At 40.2% G+C, this 20862-nt stretch overlaps 1 protein-coding gene across 2 annotated transcripts in view; it reads left to right on the top strand.

Moving 5' to 3' along the window:
• Window positions 1–20862, top strand: part of AMPD2 (adenosine monophosphate deaminase 2) — a 199696-nt gene that overhangs the window by 147914 nt on the left and 30920 nt on the right. For both annotated transcript variants that reach the window (XM_072423562.1, XM_072423552.1), the window contains 3 exons: window positions 3229–3355; window positions 4498–4661; window positions 6356–6476. In XM_072423562.1, the coding sequence (XP_072279663.1) occupies window positions 3229–3355; window positions 4498–4661; window positions 6356–6476 (412 nt within the window). The remainder of the gene's footprint in view (window positions 1–3228; window positions 3356–4497; window positions 4662–6355; window positions 6477–20862) is intronic.

Here is a 20862-nt window from a genome sequence, read left to right as displayed (position 1 = left end):
TATATATATATATATATGAAGATTTCTTTGTATTGAACTCAGTACAGCTATTTTGTATTGAATCCAATACAAAATGATTTAAATTTCCCACTGCTCCACCCACATGAACCGGCGCCCGCACCAACGTCATGGGAAACCCCGTAGATCTCGGCTCTTTACTTTCCTCCTGGAGATCAGAGGGAGAAGACGTGTCCTCAGGACCTGCAGGGACCAAAAGGACAATGAGGGACGACAACAGAGCAAGGTAAGTAGGGTTTTTCTTAGCTTAAAGTGACCCCGAGTTTGACTCGGGATTACCGCTTTTTGCAAGTAAAATCCACCACGAGTCACTCTCAGGGTTACCGCTAGGGGGGTTAAGAGGCTAAAATTAAAACCTATGTGACTCACAGCTGATATTTAAAAAGCCATAAGGAACAAGAAAAGGGTATTCCAAAAATATAAAAATAAAGGATCACCTTCATCTTTTGAAAACTATAAAGAATATAACAAAAGATGTAGAAAGGAGATAAAATGTGCAAAACTTCAAAATGAAAGACAGATTGCAAAGAAAGTAAGGCAAACCCCCCATTTTTTTTTAAATATTTTAATAGCAAAAAGATCAGATCTGAGGCCCTTTAAAGGATGTCGCTGGGTTGCTAACTGGGGATAAAGAAAAGGCGATTTTACTAAACACTTTTTTAGCTCTGTGTACACAATGGAAAATAGCAGAGCTCAAGTCCAAATTCATAATAGCAATGTCACTGCCTTAAATGAGTCTCAATAGCTAAAAACTGTTTTGATTGAGAAACAGTTGGGCAAAATTAAGGTTGACAAAGCACCAGGACCTGATGGATTACATCCACGTGTCCTCAAAGAGCTTGAATTTTTTAAAGCCATTATTTCTAAGTTTTTAGGGACTCTTTAGTAACTGGCATGGTACCGATGGATTGGCGTAAGGCCAATGTGGTTTCTTCAAAAAGGGAGCCTTCAAAAAGTCATTACCAGGTAACTATAGACCAGTTAGTTTAATGTCCATAGTTGGAAAGGTCCCAGAGAGTTTGATAAAGAACCACATAGGGGAGTTTCTGCTAGAAAATATTAATATATGTCATAGTCAGCATGGCTTCAAGAAAGACCAAAGTTGTCAAACAAATTTACTCTCTTTTTTTGAGGAAGTAAGTAAACAGGTGTACAGGGGAATAGCCGTTGATACAGTGTACTTGGACTTCGCTAAAGCATTTGACATTGTACCCCACAGACGGTTAATATGCAAGTTAGGGTCAATAGGTTTAGAAGTAAAAAGTAGAAGTAAATCTGTAAATGGATAGAGAACTGGCTGAAAGACCGCATCCAGAGAGTTGTAATTAATGATTCATACTCTGAATGGTCTAAGGTTATTAGTGGTGTACCCCAGGGTTCAGTGTTGGGACCTTTACTGTTTAACATCTTTATAAATGATATATATATGTACTGCCTTTAAAGTCCTTCATTTTCCCGTTTTCTATTTTTTGTCATATAATCTAATAACAATAAAAGATTAGATAACAATCTTTTTGCTCTATGTAAAATTGTATAATATTATTTTGCTGTATATTTCATTGTATTTCCTTTTGAACTTATGCACGGACCGTACAGTCCCTGCATTAATACTCCCCTGAAGAAGCCTATTTGGGAAAAAACGCATCAGGATTGCACAAAGACTAATAGGGTTATGCTACGAATTCGGTTAGAAGTGTTGTGTCTTGCAAATATACTCCAGTCCAGTGAATATATAGCTATACTGGATATATGTGGTTTGTTAGTTTGTTCCACCCGAAAGAAAAGCCCCAGTGGATAATCAAAGAGGAGTGGACTCCTATTTGCCCAGCCTGTGATTACATGTCGTGTATCTGTGGGAGGAAGAGAAGAAAAGGGGCGAGGGAAAGCCAGGCTTTTGAAGGGCAACCAGAGGTTAATTTAAAAATTATAAATTTGGTTGCCCTTCAAAAGCCTTGCTTTCCCTCCCGCCTCTTTCTCTTCCTCCCACAGATATACTGGATATATGTTAATATGATAAATGTATTATAATTATGTATGAAACCAAAAAATGTACCAATACATAGTTAATTTTCTCACCTAAACATCCCTGGGCTTGAACCTCTTTCTTTTGTTCCTCTAATTATATTTTGAATATTTAAAAGAGGTAGCTCTCTACTAAAATCAAAGGGAAATAAACTCTTGAATTGCATGTTCATATTGGCTTGTAGAATCCAGGGTCCTACATGTCCTGAGACCAGGAAAAAGAACCAGGAACTGTCCATGCAAGATAATAGACACAATCATTGCAGTAAAGCCTCTAAAGACAAAAAATGAGATCCATTAAGGTGGATTTAAACTCAAGTATGCAACTTCCACTTATGTATATAAAGAGGCTGTGTTGTTGCCTTGAAAAATGAAATTGCATACCTTATTTAGACACTGCTTTAAAAGTGACATGCCAGTACAATTGACATGCGGTTTTCTTTTCAATACTAGAAATTTTCCAGAGGTTAAAAAAGCAGGAGGCCGCAAACTGCCCTTGGATGCTGCACAAAAAATATATTGCATATACAGTCAAATATAATGAATGTACCAACCAATCCCAGAGCCCAGGTCACTAGGGGGAATGACATTGCAGTGAAAGTAAGTAAGAATAGGTATCTAACATTAAGTCTGATCTTATTGTTTAGGTTCGCTTTAAGGACATTCAAAAGCCAAAAAAAAATATGTAACAAACCCCATTCTTAGAAACAGGAACAAGTCCTGGAGTTGGTCCAGTAAGTGTAATGTAAAAAAGATAGATTTTCCAACCAACTTGAATAGAGTAAGGATAGCCCCAGGTATCTCTCACACCAGATACCTGGCCATGCCTAGGGGGAGTTTCTGCTAATATACTTCTCCAAAACACTGAAATAAAAAAAGTTTACACAAAATTACATTTCGAGGTGTGTTTTAGTTAATACAGCTGATTTAAAAAAGAGGGTTGATTTTCTAATGGAATAAAGCATATTTGCTTTGTGCAGTGAACTTTAACTTAATTTTGTAAATTAGGTTAATTTAAATCCTGTTTTTAAGATTTTCTTTGCACATTTACTTCATTCACTGTTAAGTACCCAATTTATTGTAGTGAGTAATGCTTTCTTCTTTTTGAGCCTGTTTTAAGAATCATGTGTTCTTGTGTTCTTGTGTTTTATTATTGACATTACCTTTACATTTTGTTTTCCCTTTCAGTGACGTGTTTCGGAGTAAAAATCAGGTTATTAATTTCCAGGAGATTTTGGAGAACATTTTCCTCCCTCTTTTTGAAGTTACTGTGAATCCTGCTAGTCATCCAGAATTGCATCTGTTTTTAGAACATGTGAGTCATGTGGATCATCGGACCTGCCTCTGCTTATTAGGTTTAAAGACTTGTAGAGATTGATTAGTGTCTTGTATATGTATATAAATTACTTTATTTATAAAAAAATCCTAAATGTAGCAACGTATATAAAACATAATATAAAACATACAAGCAACAAATATAGGGTTGGAGCAGTTAATAACTGTGAAGGATCTGGTAATCTTTAAAGATAGTAAAGATCTGAAATATTATACAAAATCTTATTGTCCATTCAAAATCTGATCAATCTCTAAATCAAAATTTGTTATGAATAGGGATTGTCTTAGGGACCGTCATCAAAAATGGGAAACAAACTATTTTTAAAAATGGTCACACTTTTGAACCTTTTCTGAAGTCTAATAGTAGTCCCAAAATTAAGAATTAAAATTAAGGTGAGGAAATTCTGTCCCTTAGACATTTTCTGACATAGGGGAAAATATTAAAGTATAATAAGTCCAACACTCTATACCTATAGACATCCACCCACTTACTCGTCGGAAGCTAGTTGCACTGTCTCTGCTCCTGTTTGCCTACAGGACTTATATGTACAAACGATGGTGCCTGGGGAACAAGAATTGGCAGAGGACCAGGAACCTACAGTTTAGGATGAGGCCAAAAGTCATACACAGGTAACAACAGCCAGGTTAGGTGTCAAAGAAAGAAAGAAGTAAATTCCAGGACAGGGTTAGATGAGGTCATACATAAGGTGCAGTAGCCTGGTATGGTATGCAGTAGGGTTGAGCAGAATCAGGGTCAGTAAGAGGTAGGAAGGCAGATGGGAGGAAGGCAAATAAAGAGTAGTAATGTTACAGCAAGGGAGAAGATGGAAGAAAAAAAGGAAAAGTGAGAGAAATAATAGTATTGTGTAAGGATAAGTGGGTTATTGTGCTATTAATAGAATATTATTGTTGAGCATGGTCCCCCTATGATGATAAATATTGAAAAGCCATATAAACACATAAAGCCATATTAAATAAAAAAAAAAATACTTTATATACTATATTTTATTTTTACGTTAACTATAGTATGCATTCTTAACTTTAAACAAAAGATTTTTAAGGCATAAAATATTTATTTTACTTTAAACACTACATTTTAACATATTTCTTTATGTTATGTAGGTGGATGGATTTGATAGCGTAGATGATGAATCAAAACCTGAGCATCATATTTTTAATATGGAGAGTCCTCAGCCTGAGAACTGGAAGGATGATAACAACCCACCTTATTCCTATTACTTGTATTACATGTATGCTAACATGACTGTTCTAAACCACTTGCGCAGGTATTTGCACATATTTAACTGAAAACAAATTATCTGTTATTGTATTTTTCCCTGTTTACAGTTATAGAATGACAGGACTTTTCACAGAAACATAGCATCTTGTAATATCTTCAAATAGGTGTAACATTTTCACATACAGTTAAATTCCCTCAGTGCTGTCAAATGCATCCCAAAGTTCCCACAACTTAAAAAAACAAAACAAAAAAAATACTTTATAGCTAAACTCCAGCCAAATAGGTTTAGTTCAAAAGGAGATATAAAGGAAATCCTACCTTAATTCCCCCATAGCAGCATTGTTAAGGGATGCTGTTTAAATGCTGCTTGTTTTAGTGTCTTTGTAAATTAGTTTTTATTAATGACAATTAGTCACTACATTCTCCTCTCCACTCAATAGGCAAAGTCTTCTAACTGCTCCCTTGTAGTCCTGGAAAGGAAGTTCAGGCTCTGGTACATCAGTGTTGCTTCACATGTGTGATCCTGGTCTCTGCATCTCTGCTTTTCCTCTGCCCAGATATGCTATTAGATTAAAGGGCATAATATATCCTTTGGAAGGAGTTGGCCAACTCTCTTACAGGCAGACCTGAGAAACACAGACAAAAAACGGGTAAATTACTGTAGTACTGCAATTAGCTGCATGTCTTCTCAAAGGTAAGTGGCAGGGAATTAATAAGGGTACAGCAAACAAAAACAACTTATCCAGCAGCAGTGGCAGAGTGCAAAATGAAAATACATAAATATTTCTTGGATTTTCTATGGCAGACTGCTGTAACCAAAGCATTACAGAATGACAGCACTGCATTTCACCAGAGACTTCATGGGGTTCTAGAGACCATGCACTTGAAGAACTGCCAAAGAACTAAGGATCTGGTAATCTTTAAAAATAGTAAAAATCTGAAATATTATACAAAATCTTATAGTTCGTCCAAAATCTGATCAATCTCTAAATCAAAAAGTGTTATGAATAGGGATTTCCACTGTCATTGACTGTCATCAAAAATGGGAAACAAACTACCCTTAAAAATGGTCACACATTTGAACCTTTTCTGAAGTCTAATAGTGTTCCCAATATTAAAATCAAGGGGAAGAAATTCTGTCCCTCAGGCATTTTCTGAGATAGGGGAAAATATTAAAGAATAATAATGCTCTATATCTATGAACATGCACCCGCTTAGTCTATATTTATTAATCAGCTACAGATGTCTCCTCCCTGCGGAGAGTAGAATAATTGTATATGACACTAAAGGTAAACAGCACATACTGTCGGTTAGAAAATTTTCTGTGTTCACATAGAAGGAATTGTCATTGGCTAAGCATGATAAACCTCCAGACATGGTAAAGGCTACCCTGTGTAGACAACTAGGGGCCCTGAGACTGCTGATTTGCACTTCCATATTAGATGCAAAGTCAGCAGCCCATTTACAATGACAATGAAGTTACGTTTCTGACACAAAGCTTGGAAGAGTTGGCAATGAAAAAAGAAGATTTACAAAACATATTTTGTTGTAACTTTCTAGGATTACAGTGATTTTTTAAGAGGTTTGATTCTTGTTAAAAGATATTTTGTGAGACCTTGTTGCGGTCAGGGAAACAATGTTACCTTTGATATAACAAATATACATTAAATTATTTTCATCATAATTTTAATAATATTTCATAATTGTATAACTTTCTCATTCCTACCTTTATTGCAACAGAAAGCGTAAATTTCATACTTTTGTACTGAGACCGCATTGTGGGGAAGCTGGACCTATTCACCATCTTGTATCTGGATTCATGCTGTCCCAGAACATCTCACATGGACTTCTACTTCGCAAGGTGATGTTTTTAGATTGAAAACTACAGTGCTGCACAATTGTTGTACCTTTTTTGGGTTATGTTGTGGGATCGTCTGCTTCAATGTTTTTTTTTTTTTTTTACTAAAGAGCTTTATCAGGAAAGTATCAAGGTAATACAAATTTAACATAAGCAAGAAGCAACAAAAAAGTATTAGCAAAGGAAATACATATAGTACTGACATAAAGTAAATCGGTTGGATACAATACTTATAAATAAGAAGTGATGCAGAAACACTGAGGTAATAAGAAAAATAAATTATAGGCATAATATTAGGGATAGCTCACCATATGGCAGACCAATCATCCATCTCTTTAAATAATGAAAGTTCCCTCTCCCAGCTTGGCAGGATATGAGAAAGATGGTTTAAATTGTGACCCCACAATCAATTAATAAAAGAGGGAGATAGCCTCTGAAGTAGTTGACCTTACAGAGCCTTTCAAAATTACATTTGAAAATAGTGGAATAACTCAGTATTCAAAATGTCATAGTCTTCCTTGGGACTATAGAAAGTATTAACACCTTGTATAGATAACAGAGAAGAAACAATTGTAAAACCATTATGTAACTACCAGGCAAAACTCAAGGGATGAAACTGGTCTGAGGCGAAAGAGTATTATAAAATATATTTAGAAGTAGGTAATGTGGACTAACCAGTTTAGCTGACCCCTTTACTGAATCCCAGACAGACCATGTATAGGCCAAAAAAGGGCAAAGGGTTAAGGGCTTTAAGGAAGGAGGATGCCGTGGAAGAAATGTCATTGCAGTCACAGCAATTTATTCCCTCCAGCATGGCCCACACAGGAAAGTCCATATTGGAATAATTTGTATTAACCGGGTTATTTGTGCTTCCTTGAAATAGAGAAAAAAAAATGCAAAAAGGCGTTTTAAAGGCAAAACATGTTTTATCAAAAATTAAGGTTGTCACACTTACCTTTTCCTCGCTAAAGCGCAGCCATCTCACCTGCGCATGTGGGCAGTTCTGACTCAGTTGGGTGTGCTCCCAAGCTTTATCAGTTTTGCCCAATCTGCTGGCCAATCAGAAAATAGCCTCTTACTCATCCCTGTCTATTTAGCTAGCTCAGACACTGCACTCTAGTCTCTGAGCTGAGCCCCTAGTTTGCTGAGTTAGTTCGTGTTCACCTGTTGCCTAATTCAGTGTTTCCTCTGTCCTCTGTCCTCTGTCCTGTTTTAACCCCTTGTTGCCCAGTCTGTTGTTTCAAGCCTATTCCATCTATTCCCCTTTGCTGTTCCAGAGTTCCTCTCTGTCTGTGCTTATTCCTGTGTCACCTGTGCCTCCTGTTGCTTCCAGTTTGTCCTGTTCTCTATGTCCACAGTAGCCAGTGTCACTGGTGTCTATTTCTTGGATCCCTGGTATTTGACCCCTGGCTTGTGACCTGACCTCTCTTGACAATTCTTGTGCCTTGTGATTTAGTACCCTGTGTCTTCCTGCCCACCCTTGTGTGCCCAGGGACCGCAACCTGGAGGTAACCAGCAGTGCATCTTCCCCACTACAGGCTCTGGAGAAGACCTGGTTGCTGCTTAGACTCTGTGCCTTGGCCCTTCTCAGGACTCAGATACTCAGATACTGACTGAAGGGTATACTATATAGTGGATGTGGATGAGTGGAATACTGCATGTAATATTGTATTTCCAGCAGTGTTTACTGTAGAGGGTGGTGTAATCCTGTTTGAGTTGAGATTCTTAAATCCATAAAAAGGAATACTGCTAGCACTATATTCCATAGTGAATTTTAAATTGAAACCGTTGTAGCCAGTCCATAGTATTATTACATCGACTATATATATCGTTTTCCAGTTGAGGATTGATTTATAGTATTTAGAGCTGTGTTTGTTGAGAGTTCCTTATTCCATTGACCAACATAAAGGTTAGCATATGATAGGGCACACTTCTTCCCCATCGCAATGCTTTGGATTTACTGGTAAATGACATTGTCAAATGTGAAAATATTTCTGGTGTGTATATACTGAAGAAAATACAAGATTGTTATTTCATGCTATATGAATTTGATGCACTTAAAAGCAATTGTTTCTAGACCTTTTGTATGTGGATCGCTACTGTAAAGGGCCTCATTGTCTATGACCACTAGGATCGTGTTTTCCAGAATTGACTTTTCATTGCTAAATTTAAATAAATGTTGGAAGCATAGGGTATGAAATAAGCAAATAATCCTTTGTAGGTTTGTCAATTGTGCCTTCTGTGTAGGTGTCCTATATGACAGAATGAATCTCTCCCTCTTTGTATTGGTTAAGTATGATATTGGGTATAGGTTTATACCAATTTGTATCTTGAGGGAAATTGTTTTATTGTGCAATGTATTCCAAATAACCACATTCCCCCTTTTTCGGAGGGTTTGATTACAATCTCCTTGTTACTTTTCAATCTGTTTAAGGCAAATGACTGTTGCTTGGTAAAATTGACATGTCTTCTAATGCTACATCCACAAATATTTGAACATGTGGGTTAGAAGATAATGGAGGATAAAAAGTAGATTTAGGTCTTCAAAACTATATTGTGTCTATGGGTGTCTAAATGGGAGTTTTGATAAAATGGTTCAGGTTGTGAGGATATCCCAATGTTTTCATCTGATTCATTCTCCAAGAGTAATTGATATAGATCTTTGAAAACTATAAAGTCTTCTGCTTTATACTGTCTGAATGCATACAGTATTTGGATGAATGCATGCAGAAGGTGGGAAGAGTGAGCAGATCAGAGGGTTAGGATAATGATGGGAATATATTGGGTGTAATTGTTATATTGCTTATTGTGGTAAGCAACTTGTTGGTGGTGTGGGTGGGTGAAATGGTCACCATGTGGGACAAGGTTTGTTGTGGAGATACTGTTGCTTGGATGTGAAGTTCCTCAGGTAGATCTTGTGTGAATGAAGGAGGTGTACTTTTCTGATCATCCTGGTTGAAGTTACTATGGTCACTATTGTTTTGCTTTTTTTTTCTTTTTTGCGGATGAATAGTAAGGACAACTGTTGTTCAATAGTGTTTACAGTGGCTATAGGTGGTTGTGTTGTTTGTGTAGTTAATGTAGTAGTAAGAGTTTTATGGCATTCCTAGAGGTACAAGAAGATATCCATTTGTAAGCTTTGTAGTTTTTTTGTCTTCTTGTTTTCTTGTTGAAGATATTGGTATTGTATTTTTCCAAGTGTAATTTAACCTGCCTGGTATTCCCAAGTGTGGCTCAGAGTGAATTTTATTTACCAAAGGTGGTAACCCCCGAGCCACACTCGATGTGATGCGTGGGGAGGCATGGCCTGGCAGGAAATCTAAACATTGTATTACATTGTATTACATTGTAATCTGCTTTTAAATCATTGATCATAGTAAAATATAATAAATACGAAATGCAAAAGTACATCTATTAGTGCATCCAACAGCTTTGTCCAGTGCCCTAATTTACAGTTTGTCCACTATCAGCCCTGACTTAAATCTGACCTTTTCTTAAATTTTACCTGACCTTTTCCTCATTTCAACACTTGTATCTGACCCTAAATGTTCCTGAATTCTTACTGGAGACTTGACCACATCCATGGCATCCAAAAGGCATCTTGCCAGTGCAAAAGCTGTTTTTGAACAACTAGAAAGCAGCGATAGTGATTTAGAGTCACTTGTGGAATCGAGCGATAGTGATTCACCAGGAAACTTTCCATCAGACAGTGAGAATGAAAGTGAACACGGAAAAGAATCTGAGTTTGAGGTCAGTAATGTGCGTGCTTGGTGCTTTATTGACCTTGGTGCAGCTCAGGGAGTGCCCCCAAGATTACCATTTACTGGAGCACCTGGTGTGAAAATTGATGCTGAACGCCACAACCACTTGGCATACTTGCAATTGTTTCTGACCGATGAGGTTATATAAAAAATAGTTGTTGAGGCAAACAGGTACCCTGCATAACAACTAGCTGCTCCACACCGGAGGTTTGCAGGAGGCAGAAAATGGAAACCAATGACCAAAGATGACATTTGGCTATTTCTGTGCTTAGTGATAGTTCAGGGAGTGGTGTGCAAATCCCTGCCGAAGTGGTATTGGTCTGCCAATAAAATACTTGCCATTCCATTCTTTGCCACAATCATGACAGAGTACAGATTTACCCTGATCATGAAATATCTATACTTTACCAGCAATGAAGAATTTGATGAAACTACTCATCCTGCACCATACTGATGATTCTTAAAAATTTCCAACAAACTAATGTGCCAGAAAGAGACACCAGCATAGTCGAAAGTCTAATGGCCTACAAGGAAAGGCTCAGCTGGGTGCAATACATTGCATTAAAGAGAGCACGATTTGGCGTGAAATCCTACATGCTGTGCGAATAATCAAGTGGCTACATTTGGAACTCTGTCCTATGCACTGGAAAATGGACAAAATTCAACCCAAAATACAGCAACTATGGAATGGCAACATCATATGTTCTCTCACTCATTGAGCTGTTGCTAAATGACGGCTATTGTGTCACATCCGACAACTTTTATACTTTATGAATTTCTTCTGCAACACAAAACAGATCCATTTGGAAGAGTTAAGGCTAACCAGCACAACCTGCCATCAATGTTTGCAAAAATGAAGCTGAAGACAGGAGAAATGATTGCCTGGCAAAATGATGGCCCTGGGATGAAGTGACAAGAAAGGTGTGTGCCTAATAAGTACAGTCCATAATGCCTCCCCTGGTATGGTACGCACAAAAGGTGGGAAAGAAATCCTGAAACCACAAGTAGTGATTGACTACAAAACCACCATCAGAGGTGTCAACAGCAATGAGTAAATAGCAAAAGAAGTACTACAAAAAGATTATCAGGCATCTTGTTGAGCAGTGCTTGTGGAATGCCTACATTCTCTACAAGCAAAAGAGTGACAGACCTGTGAGTCATTCCGACCTAATTTGGAACGTTTCCGAATCTATTCTCATGAACCACCAAACACCATCAATGGTCGTGAATAAACCTGGATGTCGTGCTGTTACCAGTCTAATTTAATGCTGCACTCTTCACCTATAGCAAGCTCCTGCTCAGCCTCAGGAGACTAGTTGCGTTTCCTAGCGCGCAGTTGACCCCAGGACTTAGTGCACAAGAGAAGGTGTCTGCGAAAGGTCTGGCAGAGGACCCAGATAATGCAGTACCAAGATTCTAGCAGAGACAAGTCCAGAATACACAGCCAGGTTATTCAAGGGCAAGATGAAAGCAGAGTTGGGTCACAGGCAAAAGGTCAGTCCAGGCAGCATACACTCATAGGGTCAGAAACAGGCAAGGTCAGCAACAGTAAATCAGATGAATTTTTTACACCAGCAGCAAGTTAGCCTAGCTCAGGGGTCTGCAACCTTTGGAGTCGGAAGAGCCAAAAATTACAATTTACAAAATTTCGAAGTTTTTAAAGAGCCGCAAAATTTTTTCTTGCCAACAATAAATAGTACTCGCATAAATAAAGTTTTTTGATAAAAAAACTAATCTATTTATTCTTCTGATCACTCTGTGTTTTTTTTCCACTGTACGGCAGTTAGGACAGGGAACAGCAGGTGGCGCTGTGCCGGCTTCTTTCGCTCTGCTTTACAGACAGAAGACACGATGCAGGCAGAGGAGAGGAGAACACACGCTGCTGCAGCCAGAGACTCACGCAGGATCAGGTATCGGGTGAGTATATTTTTTAAATTATTTTATAACACATTTGTCGTATAGGACGCACTAACTTTTCCTCCCCAGTTTTGGGGAAGAAAAAGTGTGTCTTATACGGCAAAAAATACGGTAGTTTCACATAGGATGAGAGAAAGAGCCGCAGCTTCCCATCCAAAGAGCCGCAGGTTGCCGACCCCCGGCCTAGCTTAACGCTGAAGAATTAATGAAAATTCTCATTAACTACTATGAAAGAGATCTAGCATCAATTGATCTGGAACTACAAACGCTCAAAACACACAATGTTGAAGTAATAACTCAACTTCCTTTTTAGGCAAATTTAAAGACCTTCACCTCCCTGGTGGTCTAATTATGTTTGTCAAAAGCGGTACATTGTTTTGCATGGAAGTTTGTTGTTTAATATTCTAAGCGTGTAATTCTTAGGAATAACTCCCAGGTATGATAAAGTTTGAAACACAAATCATGAATTATAATATAATAAATAATTATCAATAATAATTTTTAAAAATAATGAAATATTATAATAATAAATTTAATTAAAAAATGTAATCAAATCAAAAAGACTGAAATTTGTCCAAACAAGGGTGCAATATTATCGATAAACCTAAATTAAATGTCTAGTAGACATCCCGGGTATGGTAAATTTTAAAACATGGGCCTGCACAAAGTCTAATTTCACAATCAGGACAGTAGAACCTGGTTTCCTTTCGGATCTTCCTTCCACGGTTATGTCTCTTTGAGCAACAAACCACGCACATCCTTGTAGGGGCTGCCATTTTCTCGGTTGGTGGGATGTACTCCTTGAAGTGACAACCAGTCAGGGCTTCCGGGTTGACAACTGTAACAGCACGACATCCAGGTCTTCACAGCCATTGATGGTGTTTGGTGGTTCATGGCAAAAGATTCGGAAATTTTCCAAATTAAGTCAGAATGACTCACAGGCCTGTCATTTTTTTGCTTGTGGAAAATGTAGGCATTCCACAAGCATTGTTCAACAAGATGCCTGAAAATCTTTTTGTAACACTTCTTTTGCTGTTTCCTCATTGCTGGGTAGAATGTCATTGCTTGATGTAATGCACGCGGGTGCGGACCCACTGTGCCACTGACTGGGTATGCTCCAGAGGGGCGTAACTAAGCCGCTACCTGGTCTTCACTAGAGCCTCAGATGGTGAGGATAGGTTTGGGCTGCAGGGTAGCTGCCAGGTGCCACACCAAAGCAGTCCCCGGGTCAGTGGCAGCTGACCAGAGGGGTCAGGGCACTTGGTGCAAGCACCGAGGGGCCTTGCGTGGCTTGGAGGGTATGGGTCAGGAGAAGCGGCAATCAAAGTCCATAAACAAGATCCGAGATCAAGGGCAGCCAGTAAACAGGCAAAAGTCCATAAACAAGATCTGAGGTCAGGGTCAGGCGGCAATCAGACAAAGTCCAAGAGTTCAGTAAACACGATCCGGTACACAGCAAAGCAGACAGAATAAGCACCCTTTGCACTAGGAGTTAGATTAGCTAAAACCGTGAGATTGCTCAGGCATCTTCCTGTAGTAGGAAGCACCTTTAAATACCTGCAGAACCCCAGCCATAGGCTGGTGAAACAGAGGGCGTGTATGAATTGCCTCATAGATGAAGAGGGACACACCCACGCCAGCACAAACACCAGAGCATGTTTCCAGCAGGAAGGAAACTCCAGCATGAAACTCAGGTAGCAGGGTTACGCTACCTGCTGCCCACAAAGTCAGCATGGCGGCAGTAGAGGAAAGAGAGGACCCAGCGCCTGTGCCTGCGATTAGGGGCAGCGGCGCTGGCACGGCCCGCAGGCCTAACACTTGATCAGCTCTGCCACAATAGCGCTGATTTAGCAATGGCTCAAAAGTTGTATTTTGGGTTGAATTTTGTCAGGATTTCACACCAAATCGTGCTCTCTTTGACGCAATGTATTGCACCAGTTGAGCCTCCCCTTGTAGGCCATTAGATTTTGGTCTATGCTGATGTCTCTTTCTGGCACATAGGTCTGTTGGATATTTTTAGGAATCATTTGATTCCCAATTTTTTTTTTATTTTGATTGTGATTTGATGAGTAGTTTAATCAAACTCTTCATTGTTGGCGTGTAGATACTTCATAATCTGTACTCTGACATGAATGTGGCAAGTATTTTATTGGTAGACCAATGCCACTTTTGCAGGGGTTTGCCCACCACTCCCTGAAGTATCACTAAAACCAAAAATAGCTAAATGTCATCTTTGGTCACTGGTTCCCACTTTCTGCCTCGTGCAAACCCCAGGTGTGGAGCAGCTAATTGTTATGCAGCGTACCTGTTTGTCTCAGCAACTATTTTTTCGGTCAGAAACAATTGCAGGTATGCCAAGGGGTCATGGCGTTCAGCATCAATTTTAACACCAGGTGCTCCATTAAATGGTAATCCTGGGCATGCTCAATAGAGCGTCAATAGAGCACAAAGTGTGCACATTACTGACCTCAAGCTCAGATTGGTCACTGAGTTCACTTTCAGTGTCACTGTCTGATGACAAGTTTCCTGGTGGATCACTATCATCATCGCTCGATTCCACAAGTGACTACAAATCGCTATCGCTGCTTTCTAGTTGTTCAAAAACAGCTTTTGTAATGCTATGGATGTGGTCAAGTCTCCAGTAAAAAGTCAGGAACGTTCAAGGTCAGAGACTAGTGTTCAAATGAGGAAATCAGGAAATTAAGTAAAAGGTCAGGAAAGGTTCAAGCAAAGGTCAAATCAAGGTCAGGGCTAATAGTGGTCAAACTGTAAATTAGGGCACGTGACAAAGCTGTTTTATGTGATAAAAGATGTTCTTTTGCATTTATTATTTTTTACTGACCTCAAGCTCAGATTCGTCGCTGAGTTCACTTTCAGTATCACTTTCAGTATCACTGTCTGATGACAAGTTTCCTGGTGAATCACTATCATCATCGCTACACTAGGGCACTTGACAAAGCTGTTTTATGTGATAAATAGTGTTGGTCGAATAGCTCACTATTCGATTCGGCAGCTATTCGCTCGAATGTAGCAAAATTATTCGGGTGGTCGAATTTCAAAGTCAAACACCATTAAAGTCAATGGGAGGAAAAATTAGGTTTTTTTTTCAGCACTGTGTAGAGCTTCTACAGCCTCCAAACAGGTGTAAAAAGATACATTATAAAAGGATACATAAAAAGATACATTGTAAAAGGATACATAAAAAGATGCATTATAAAAAGATACATAACACTATTACATACCCCTGTACTTCACATGAAGATTAAAGAGCACCTCTCACATCAATATTAGGCTAAAGCTAGGTACACACTTCCAATAATTATTGTTATAAAACGAATGATTACGACCGATCAACGATTATGCACGATTATACTTGAACAATCATATTGTGCACAATTCTGTACATGCTGTAACAATATGATCGTTCAAATATATTCCACCAACAGTGTCCACACGCTGGATACAATCGTTTGAACGATGCAGGGAGGGACATGTAAAGGAGAAAGTGTACCGCAGACACATGCACAATCACTGAATGACCGTACACACGATAGATAGTGAAATATCGTTGGCCAATCAGATCCACCGTGGTGGTCGTTCATTTCCAACGACGATCCTCGTTCGTCGGCGTCCTTGCTCACTTTTTTTTGGCCAATCGGTTGTTCATTGGTCGTTTCTAACGATAATTATTGGACGTGTGTATGCAGCTTTAGTCTACACGGACTGCATTCCCATGGGCTAATCTACACCAGGACGTTTCCTTCAGGCACTTTTTTGAGCGTTATCTTAAACGTTGCTTGCAACATTTAAAAAGTTAAAACGCTGGATAAACGCGGGAAAACGCTTCCATTGAACTCAATGGAGGATTTTTCAAGCGTTTTTAAGCTTTTATGAAAGCTTCCATTGAAAACAATCGGGGCTTTTATAAACATTTTTAGCAGGACTTTGGAATCTGGAAGCCCCCTTTAATAAGGAGACTCCCAGATCTCTACCGCCCCACCCTGGGGAATGAGTACAGGGGTACATAAATCCCCTTACTTATTCCCTGAAAAGGTTAAAATATAAGTAAAAAATAGGACAAGGCTTTAATTTAAAATTATTAATGTGTGTTTGTGTAATTTAACCTTTCCTCAGCCAATCACAGAGCAGTAGAGGTATGAATGGAGATAGTATCTCCATTCAACCTCTATTCCCCTCGTATTGCTTGCGGTTACAGCTAATTGAAGGCACCTGCTTTCAATTAGCTGTGACCGCAAAGTTCCCACGGTCCAGGAATCCCACAATGACATTATGATTCATAATGTCATTGTCGGATAACCTGTAAAAAATAAAAAAGAACAAGTTTAAAATGAAAAACTTTCGCCCTCAGTCAACCCCAACCATTGAAAATCCACACCCTCAATGCCAAGGGGCTAAACAGCCCATCCGAACGTTCACAAATTCTGGAGACCTAAACTTTGCTTTTGACCCTGGAATAGATACTTCCTCAGAGAAGACTTCTACTTCTACTACAAGAACTCCACGTCACAGATCCCTGCAGGTTTTCAACTCTTTTGGATTTCCCTCTGGCACTATGTTTGTATTCCTGCTTGTTAGCAGTCATCTGCCTCTACGTTCACGGGGGCCGCAACCTGGCAGTTGCCCCCAGCGCAACACCCGCATCTCTAGACTTCAACACCTTCCTGCAGAACTTTCGAAAGGTATTTGATGAGCCTGGCCGAGCCTCCTCGGCGCCATCTAAAATCCTGCGTCAGGCCTCTCTCTCTGTTGCCAGTATGCAGTAAAATTTCGAACACTGGCACCAGAGTTGAATTGGAACAACAAAGCTTTTGTGGCAGTGTTCTGGCAAGGCCTCGTAAGCCATATCAAAGATAAATTTGCCGGTCGAGACCTTCCATCTACACTCGATGACCTTGTATCACTCTACATTCAGGTGAACATTCATTCATTCATTTCCAGAAACAAGCGCTGGAGACTCTGAAAGTTTGGCGTCCTATAAAATTCGCTCCCAATTTCCAGAACCCTCATACTCTGAGGACAGAACGCATGCAAATAGATCGAGCTCGACTGTCTCCAGAAGAACGCACTCACCACAGGGACCAGAATCTTTACATGAATTGTGCCGGAGGGGGACATTTCAAATCTAACTGCTCACAGAAGTCCCAAACGCCAGTGCCTAGGGAGATTGGGATAGGGTCCCCTAGGTGTGCGTCCTTCCTCTTCACCTGCCAAGATTGTTTTTCTGGTACAGATCTCATGCAAGGGTCACTGTTTCTGGTCCCAGGTCTTCCTGGACTCCAGTGCAGTCGGAAACTTTAAAAAACTAACAACTGGTGTCACAGTACAGTATTCCGGTGGTTCCCCTACCCAACCCTTTAGTGGTCTCTGTGGTGAATGGGACAGTCCTGCCTGGCAGTATTCAGCATGCCACTGTGCCACTTTCTATGAAGCTCAGGGCATTGCACACTGAAACCATCTCCTTTCTAGTCATCCCCAGAGCAGTTCATCCTGTCCTACTCGGGTTGCCCGGGCTCCGCAAACATGCTCCAGTTATTGAATGGTGTTCAGGAGACATACTTTCTTAGAGTGCCACCTGCTTTCAGGAGTGTCTTCCTAGGTTACGTCCTGTCCAGAAAATTTGCCCTTCTGCTGCTTGCTCACTGCCTGGCTTGCCAAGACCTTACTGGGGGTTTGCTGATGTTTTTAGCAAAAAACAGGCTGAGACACTACCACCGCACTGTCCTTATGAATGCGCCATTGATCTGGTCCCCGGCTCTTCTCCTCGGGGTAGAGTGTACCCTCTTTCCATCCCTGAGACAGTTGCCATGTCAGAATACATTCTGGAGAATTTGGAGAGGGGCTTTATTCGCAAATCGTCATCCACAGGTGCTGGGTTCTTCTTTGTGCAAAAGAAGGATGGTTCCCTATGTCTCTGCATCGATTACAGAGGTTTAAATAAGATCACCATCAAGAACAAGTATCCGCTGCCCCTCATTTCTGAACTCTTTGACCGACTTCAAGGGGCAACTGTGTTCACAAAGTTGGACTTGCGTGGTTCCTACAATCTGATCCGCATTCGTGAAGGGGATGAGTGGAAAACTGCTTTCAACACCCGGGATGGTCATTATGAATATTTGGTAATGCCATTCGGGCTCTGTAATGCACCAGCAGTTTTTGAGAATTTTGTAAACAACATTTTCTCTATATCTGCGTGGTTGTTTATCTAGATTACATCCTAGTTTACTCCAAGAATCTGCCTACTCACCGTGACCATGTCAAGAAGGTCCTGAAATGGCTTTGGGAAAAAAGACTCTATGCCAATTTGGAGAAATGCCAGTTTGAGCTCCCTGAGGTCCCATTTTTAGGCCACATTGTCTCAGCAGAAGGTTTATGTATGGATTCTGATAAAGTTTCGGCTTTTCTTGAGTGGCCACAACCACTAGGGCTAAAACCAATTCAGAGATTTCTCAGCTTTGCAAATTATTGTCAATTCATTAAAAACTATTCTACAATATTTGCCCCAATTGTGAAAAGTGGACATATGTATCACACTCTGGTTTCTTTTTGGACAATATGAAACAACAGTGATGGTGTCTGTAAATGCAAATTTTGAAGAAAGGGGAGCCCTGCCCTTCACCTGCAAAATTTTGGTTGGCAGCTCAGGTTTATTTTTTCTCATTGTGCCTCCTGAGAAGGAGTGTTTCCTCCTGAGAAGTTCTTGTCCAAGGTCATAGCTGGTAAAAAAAATTGTCACACGTGATATTGTGACCCCGCAGTCCAGTAGTCATATCGAGGACTACACGTTTTCCTTGGTTTTTCTCTGGGATTCCACTTGCAGGTTTGCCTGTGTAAATCTGTAGATTCCACACATAGCTTGTTTTTTGCATCACATGCTGCCAGATTTTTATTCCGTATTTGCCTGGCTTACTGGGCATTTATTGCCAGAAGGGGTATTTTCCACGGAAGGGGACAAAATGTTCATTTACTGTCACCTGAGGCCCAGGGTGAAACATCAGTGGAAGAAGTTGCACCCATCTCTCCCAGACATCCCTGGATGGAAGCAAGCTTGCCAGATTTTGCTCTAGTATCCCTGTTGTCAAATCTGAGGACTCTTGATATCCTTCGAAAGGTCCGAAGTGAAATTGTTGACCAGAATATTGTTCAGCCTGATGACGCGTCCCAGAGACTGTGAGTGGCTCCATTACAGGATCTGTACACTCCAGCAAAAAGAACACCAATATAAGCATCCAGGCATTCCTCATCAATGTCATTCCACATGTTCCCATGGACTTTTTTCCTTCATAGTTTGTCATAGAAATTATGACTTTTGTAGTGACAACGGCATGAACAATTCAAAACATGTCTTGATTTTACTTACTCTAGTCACAGCAAACCTTGTGATGCCAGGGGTCATTTTCATAAAATTTTCAGCAGCTCGGTCGCCATGTATGTCAGGAGGTACTGAACTCCAAAAGATGTTACCACTTTTGGATTTGAATGTTTCAGCAGGAATGGAAGCAGCTTCAGCAGTGGTGGCCTCCTCATCAGACTCATCAGATGTGTCCGTGAGTTCTGGTTGATACTCTGCTTCATCTTCCATTTCAGAAACCTGTTCATCCATATTGCTATGCTGGTCTGCATCCTCTGTCTCATTTTCATCCAAGATATAATCCATAATTTCACTTTTTGTACATCTTCTATGCATTTTTGCAATCTGCAATAAGGAGATGTGTGCTTTGCAAGTAACAAGACTAAAGGTGCGTACACACTTCCAATTTTTATCATTCAAAACGAACGACGAACGATCGATTGGGCAAAAAATCGTTCGTAAAAAAGTAACTAACGACGCCGACGAACGAGGAAAGTCGTTGGAAACGAACGACCGGACCGGCGGATCGGATTGGACGACGATCGTTGAACATCGTTCGTGTGTACGGTCGTTCGTTGATCGTCCATGGGCTGAGCATGCGTAATGAACGAACGTTCGTTCACTTTCCTGTCGTGCATATAGTTCCTCTATCGCTCAAACGATCGTATCTATTGTGTGTACAATATCTACGAACGATCGTGTCGTTATCTCTATGTGCAGGATCGGTGCTATACGATCGTTCGTAGATATCGTGCAGGATCGTTCGTCGTTCGTTTTCCAACGATAATAATTGGAAGTGTGTACGTAGCTTTACTGAATAGTTCCTTCTATGTCTGAAATGCCTGTTTGTTCTGTCTGTTAAGCTACAGATAAGAAGCCTGAGAGATAAGCCCTGAATAGAAGAGGGAGAGGAGAGGGCTGGCTGTTAAGCTACGTACACACGTCCAATGGTTCATTCCCGATAATCGGCTCAGGGCCGATATCAGATGAGAATCTGGCGTGTGTACATCGCCCGTCGTCCATCGTCCGAATGATGGCAGATACAGGGACGATGGACGACAAACGATCCTAATGTAAGGGAAGAGGGAGAGCACGCTGGGGGGTGCTGCTCCGTTGTTCTCCCCCTCCCCTCTCCTTAGAGCAGAACGTTGCTGTATGTACAGCACTCGTTCATGCATGGTGCAGTCCTTAGCCGTTGGAAAGGATTGTGAAAGATCCTTTCCAACGACAATATTTGCACTTGTGTATGCAGCTTCACTGTGATGTTCTGTGACTGAGAGCTGACAGTCGGATTTTAGTGTGTGTATGATTTCAGTTTTGGCACTAACTATTGTTATATAAT

The sequence above is a fragment of the Pyxicephalus adspersus genome, chromosome 1 (genome assembly GCF_032062135.1).
Source record: "Pyxicephalus adspersus chromosome 1, UCB_Pads_2.0, whole genome shotgun sequence".
NCBI lineage: Eukaryota > Metazoa > Chordata > Amphibia > Anura > Pyxicephalidae > Pyxicephalus > Pyxicephalus adspersus.
This window is presented reverse-complemented; position numbering and strand designations above follow the sequence as displayed.